The sequence below is a fragment of a genome, unplaced genomic scaffold (assembly GCF_019419815.1).
Source record: "Pyrus x bretschneideri cultivar Hongxiangsu unplaced genomic scaffold, Pyrus_bretschneideri_v1 Contig14, whole genome shotgun sequence".
In the NCBI taxonomy this organism is placed as follows: domain Eukaryota; kingdom Viridiplantae; phylum Streptophyta; class Magnoliopsida; order Rosales; family Rosaceae; genus Pyrus; species Pyrus x bretschneideri.
The window spans coordinates 4,801,552-4,808,536 of NW_025999435.1; the positions used below are offsets into that span (position 1 = coordinate 4,801,552).

At 35.4% G+C, this 6,985-nt stretch overlaps 1 protein-coding gene across 1 annotated transcript; it reads right to left on the reverse strand.

Moving 5' to 3' along the window:
- Nucleotides 1-292: 292 nt before the first annotated feature.
- On the reverse strand, nt 293-5,053 carry LOC103937908 ((S)-ureidoglycine aminohydrolase). The gene is made up of 13 exons (XM_048579892.1): nt 4,865-5,053; nt 4,491-4,619; nt 3,958-4,045; nt 3,808-3,884; nt 3,682-3,721; nt 3,483-3,549; nt 2,789-2,874; nt 2,437-2,518; nt 2,149-2,205; nt 2,027-2,065; nt 1,249-1,319; nt 671-724; nt 293-544 (listed from the first exon to the last, which is right to left on the reverse strand). Exons 1-13 carry the CDS (start codon nt 4,899-4,901, stop codon nt 475-477), a joined length of 897 nt encoding a protein of 298 aa, XP_048435849.1. The 5' UTR covers nt 4,902-5,053; the 3' UTR covers nt 293-474.
- Nucleotides 5,054-6,985: the final 1,932 nt, after the last annotated feature.

Consider the following 6,985-nt stretch of genomic DNA (forward strand, 5'->3'; position numbering starts at 1 on the left):
GCGGTTTTGAGTGGTGAAACCAATCCAAACCGGATCATACCAACCTCTAGGTTAGTTGTGCAAGATGAGAGGAATTTGTATATCTCATGTTGTAACCCTTGTGCTCTCTCTCTCTCTCTCTCTCTCGTCGCATAAGTCGTGGTGAAATAGAGATGGGTACACAATATGCTACATAGACCTTTTTTTTTCATTAAGGGAGTGTATGATAACCTTCTATTGTCTCACGATACGACTAGAGTCTAGAGAGTATATGTAACATGGAAATTTGTTTCATGAAAGAATAATGCGACCGTGCCCCCAAAAATTTCTGGTTCTTTCATAACTTATGTATATCAAAGTTAGTTTAGTTGAGTAAGAACATTCACCTTCGAGAAACAGTAGTTCGATTGGCGTTCCAACTGTAAGATTTCCGTTTGCATTACACACACATATCTGTATTGATAAACTGTCACAGACATCCTAACGATACATTGACTAAAGTGGATTCCGGTTTACATCTTTGTACAGTAGATATCGCGTCCGGGTTTTACCCAATGCCGCATACCTGTAACAGTTGCAAATTGCAAGAGAAATTAATTTGAAATGGCAACAATACAATATGGAGATAGGAAAACAAAATCCTTGTATACCAAATGGAAAGCTAAAATTATGCATTCCTTTCATCACTTACCATTGAGGCACAAATGGTGCCATCCAAATGACATCGCCTGCTTGAACAGGGTACCTATTTGCAGAATCATCAACAAAAGATTCAATGAAACTGGAATTTATTAAAGTAGCAGAAAATAGCGGAACTGCAGGTAGAATGCGATCATTTAGTTTCCAGACTCACAAGCTGAAAAAGAAACGACTCATAAATTTTGTGATTGGTAACGGGTACAAAACTTAAGCATCATCATCTTGTCTTGAGGAACTGATATTATGGGAACTTTTTAGATCAAGTGTATGCAAATAGTAATCTACCTTGAGAATTGAGGGGTATGATTTTAAGGGTGTGTCGCTGTGATGAGAGCGTTCTGTTAGTTAAGCCGCACACACCATTTTCAGGGAAGAGAAAAAATAGAGCAATTGCTGGGATGATTTATACTTTCATAGTCTATTTGATGATTCCATTGGCCAGCGTGATAAGAAACTCTAATGCATAACTAGCATATGAATAATAAAATTCAATAACCATGTCCTATATAATCCCAAGCAAGTAATGGACTGTCAATCTCCTGCAGTATCGATAGTGAATGCATCTCTTACCAGCTATCACCCAATCGGTAAATACCCTGTCCCTCCAGGAGCAACAAGCCATGCTGATTATAATGCACCTCCTGCATAAGAAATAAACCAAACACATGGTATCACGGACGACCCATGTTTGCGAGAAAGCCTTTCAAGCTGGGGACCAAGGTAAATCTCACAAGTAAAGCTTTCAAAGATGAAGTAGTGATATACAGATCAACTGTAGATACTGCCCCTACTGGGTAACTGGAGCTCTTGATTGGTTGAGGCAAGCAACATGAATGATATCATTGCTTATTGGCTAAAAAAATCCAACAGTAACGGGCATGCGGTCCAATATCCTAGTGGATAGGGTGTTGAGTCTCCACCCATGCGTCTTGGGTTTGAAACTCCCCCCTCCCCTACATTATTGTAATAGTTTCGAACTCCCCCCTTCCCTTAAAAATAATAAATCAAAAAAGAAAAATATCCAACAGTAATGGACCATGGATACGTCATTGAAAAGAATTCATTGAAAATTATGGGTAGCCTTAACAGATAATTTCAAGTCATATACTAAACAACAGTTACAACAACAACCAAGCCTTAACAGATAATTTCTAGTCATATACTAATATGGCCTTAAGCTTCATCAAGTTTTCTGTTCATTTCTATCAGTGACCAAACCAAAGTGACAAGGGTCTCCAGACCTCAACTTAAACTCATTTCATCAACTAAAACACCGAAATTAAAGTTTCAGAATGTGAATCATGGAACTCAAAAAGATAGACTCAAACAGCAAGGAAAAGACTAATACCTTCACATTAAGATACTCCCCAGGCTGGAAGTCCATTATCTGTCCAAAAATGATGAACACTATCAGAGACAGCAACGAGCATGAATACAAAGATTGAACACAGATAGTAACCAATGGCTTACATGGATGTTGAAGTCATAGGATATAGATGTTGGAATAAGCTTCCTTAATTGGAAGACCTGATAATGAATAATGAAAAAGTGAAACACAGGCTACAAAATCTTCAATCTATCATCAAGACAAACTCAACTAATAGTTAAACAATAAGGAAGAACAAAGAAAGATACATCTCGTGGAGAGATGTTCCTCATCAATATGATTCAAGGATTGACTCTTAAGCATCACAAACAATTTCGTAGGTAGTTATGGATACCAAATAAAAATAAACCTTGAAAAAAGTCACTATTTACCTCGCCTGGAGTTTCCAGGAGTGGCTGCTCGTCTGTTGAACCTATAATCTGGTCAGTAGATTGATTTTCCAGAGAAACATGCCTATATGGAAACATTGTAGAGCATTTAGCCATTTGAAGAGTACTATAACGATGAACTCCTAAGAAAAACACCATTGGTTTCAGCAGTATATCATTATCAAGAAAACTGTCTTTGACAAACAAAGTTTATCGCTCCATTTGAAAGCATTAGTGCCATGTAATGGTGATTTTGAGTGCACTCCAGTGCTCAGCATTCCACAATGATAACAAAAGAGTTAAAAGAATGAGAAAACAGGAAATCCAAGCAATCATAATGTATTAGGGAGATAACCTTCTCTCGAATACCACAAGAGTGGCAGATGCATCACACCTGAGGGAATGATCAACATTCGGAGGTAGATAAGCATATGAGTCCACCTGTGTTTCATATAATCGGAATCAGACTTCTTTTCACCTTTACTTAAGTTCACAAGAACACCACCACATCACGGGATAATTAGATTTGTAATTGTTCTACCACAGATGAAAAATACTACGAACATCATTACTAAAAGCACTGGAAGCAAAGCAGCATTTCTATCAGATAGTCTGGAGTCCTTGCTCAATGCAAAGGATGCATACTTGTAAATTGTTCATCGTACCTATAAAAGTATGTTATATGTTTCCTAATAGCACTCTTGAAATTATAATGTGTCCTACATAAACAGATAAATGACACTTCTGTGCTCTCTGTCACTCAATTCAATTATATTTTCAGAATTCAGACTTCTAGCAGCCTTCATTGCACTTAAAAATCCCAACACAAAAAACGAATTGCTCAAGTTGAGATAATAAGATGGTCATATCAAAACATAATCTACTTCTAAAAACTAAGGAAATTAAAAAAAACGCATGAGTGCATAATATGTGTTTGTGTGTATTTGGGTGTGTGTGTAGACGACATATGTACCAACTAATAATGAGTATCAATTTATTATCCACCAAAACTAGAAATCTCACACTGAAATATATCGAGCTATTCTTACCGTTAATTTGTCGCTAGTACCAGAAACATTGGTGAGAGTGACAGCACCCTGGACCACAAATATGAACCTAGTAGGAAAAAGAGAGCAAAAGGCTTATGACGAAAATCAAATGCCTGAAGCTAATAAATCATTATAAAGTACAAGAAATTCGCTATCGTATAGTACAAACGGAAAATTGAGGAAAAGAAGATGCCCACACCTTTCAACATCATTTGGGGGGAGTCCAGATCGTGATTTTTCTGCGCATTGGTAAAGTGTGTATGTATATATATATCAGCAATTGATGAAAACAAGTGACCATAGCACAGTGTATCAATTATCTAACCTTGCATCTTTGCCAGATACATTACGAAGTGTGAACCCATGGCCGGTGTTATCAAATACGCTCCTAATGTCAGAGTCCTGTAAGAGTAAATCTAAATTACAGCAGCAGTGGAGAACCCTTCTAACTAGTATAATGCAGAGTTAGAAGTACCAGTCAGGTAAAGGACTAAAGACATGACTCTCTGGTGTTATTAAAGCATGGTCTTGTTTGTAAACACTGCGTGTGAACCCTGGCAAGTCTGAGAAGAAAAGAACACATATAAATCTCAGCTAATTTTTAAGTTTCAATTAGCTGCAACGTGCTTTTATATTTCCAACTGAAGCAAAAACACAAGAAGAATAAATAGCACGACAACTCCAGCTGTTTGATTGCTAATTTTCTAGTTCTTAACCGGTATCCAGCAAACCTAATGCCACTTACATAGTCTCAAAGCATCCCATGAACTGCAATTGTAAAAATTGCCTATAATCCCAATGGGAAAATGCAAAGCAAGATTCTCGTAAAGCTTTGGATATCCGAAGCACTGTATGTTTTTATTCAAGTCATTTTTTTCATATTTCAGTTTGTTGTTCAATTTGTTTCTTAAAAATTTCACTATCTGAAACAATCATCACTTATAAAATCTACCTTCACAACTACCCAAATACAATTCCAACCAAAATGCAGAATCTTTATATACCAACCTTGAAGATGGGAAGGAGAGAGTGTGGGATTGGTGACCTTCCAATACAAATGCTTCAAGTCCGAACCCGAGTCGACCATTGAAGTAGAAGGGCAAAAACCCTCATCAGCCACTGCCATTTTGAGCAACCCTGAAAAAGAAAAGGTTGAAGATTGAGAGGCTCCATCACTAGAGAGTTCGAAAACTTAATCATTCATTTAAGTTATATTATATTGATCAAATAGTGAAAACCCAAGTCAGAAAATTAGTTGTACATCTAAGACACAATGATCAATCCAACTCATATCGATTTTCCTTCTCATTTTCTCATCATTTTCCCGGTAACCAAACAGAATGAAGCAGATAAAGAAACAGAAGCTGGGTTGGGGTTAGTACGTAGAGTGATGAAAAAGATGAGCGAAGCGTGATTCATTGTGAGTCTGTGTGACTGCGAGGAAGTGAGAGAGATCTGGATATATCTGAGTTACGTTTGTTCAGTGTTCCTCCGTGAGTGAGTGGGAATGTGAAGTGGGGAGTTTTTGGGCTGCACCAAAATTTGGACTTTGTGAAGAGAACAAAGGCTGACACGGAATCCACCGTGCAGAGAGATTTTTAATGTGGCCCTCATACAAGATGATATATTATATATTCCTATATAAATAGTGGTCATGTATATTAAAAGGTTAATAATTTAAAAATTAAAATTTTTCACGACTTGCATAAAAATAATTAGTATATCATCCATATTTCTGTCACAATTAAAACTTTCTCCACTGTGTGTATCTCTTGGAAAGTTGGTAAATTGGTGACTTAGGAAGTGGTGCGAAGTTGGACGAAAACCAAACATTTTGAAACATTTGTGTGGATATAATTTAGGACGTGCTATCCAAACATTATTTTTTACTTCTTATATTTTTTTTGTTTATTTTTTGGTTGTTGGATTAAATGAATTGAAAAAAAAACAAATGATAGAAATTAATAAGAGATGTATGAAAAGTAAAAAGGGAATGTGTATATCACACCCCATAATTTATTTGCAAAAAATTTCATAATAATATAAGACCTAAAATATGTCATTTAATACTACAGTTTAATAGTATTCCTCTTCAAACATCTTAGGTTCGATTTTCGCCAACGACAAATTTGAACCACCTTATTGCTAGCCCGTTGTAGAAAATATTGTTTGTTCAAAAAAAAAAAAAAACCTAAAAGATCCAATGTTTTTAAAATTTACTAATTTAGAAGATAAAGTATTTCAAGATATTTCGTGTACATAGAATATAATTTCTATGTAAAAATCTCTTTAGCATTTATTACCGAAAATGTTCCTTAATTTTATTCATTTTTTATGGGAAATCATTCATATTCTAAATAAGTACGGTCTACCGTGTCCATACTAAGCTGAGGTATTGTTAGAGTGGTTTAGGGTGACATATTGTTAGTAATTGTGTCAGTCTTTAACCCTTAATCATTCAGTTGTTTGTAGTCTTTTTGGTTTTTCAACTTGGTCAATTCATTCAAACATCATGAACAAATATGAATACAAGCATAAGAACAGATGAATGAGAAACGCCCAAAAAGATTTTAGTTTTAGATAGTGTATGTTTCATCGGGACTTTCCAATTGCTCCGAATATGAGGAAAGAGTAAGTTGCATTAGCAGTTCGAGGCCTAAGTGTAATCTAGCTTGCCTACTTCTTCGTGAATGAGCTAAGTTTTCTCAAAAAAAAAAAAAAAAAATTACTCAATCTATGTTATTCGAGGTTCAAAAGCATCAAATTTGACTAAAAAATAAAAATGATATCTAAAAAAGAAACAAATTCCATTTATATAGTTGAATTTAGAAGAATATCTTAAATAAGGTTAAAGCATTGGACAGAAACTCTAGAGAATTATCTCTTTATTTAATTAGTTACTAGCATATGTGCACACACAAAGTGTGCGAGAAATTTTTTTATTTTTATTTTTGAAGTAGAAAAAGAGAGGAAGCTAATGATAGAGAATGTGGGAGCGAGAAGTTTTTTTTTAATTAAAGATATGTTAGGATTACATGTAGGTGAGGCTTTGAAGAAAAAAACATTAAATTTTGGTTGTGTGAAATTATATTTCTGCTCCATATTTTTTATTCATGTTTTGTTTTAATTAGAGGATTAAACTGGTAATTTCATAGGCTTTTGGTTGACAATGAGTGTTTTATTAATTAGTAGAGATTTGGGTTGATCGGGATGATTATTAGAGAGGGATGGTTAGAAATGGAGAGCCTGTGCCACAAGGAACTTTGCTTAGCCGCAAACTCATGATCATGATTAAAATATCCGTGATAAGTCTTCAGCACAAAATAAGCAAATTACACCTTCATCAGCTTTTGCACCCACAGCCGTCGACATGTTGTCTGCCAAAGTGTTTGCCGTCAACATTGCTCTAATATTAGGGTTATTTCCGCAAAAGCACAATTCAGCATCATTGGCATGCCTTAATTTAGGCATTTCATTGAATACCTTCCGTGCAAGTTTAGAAG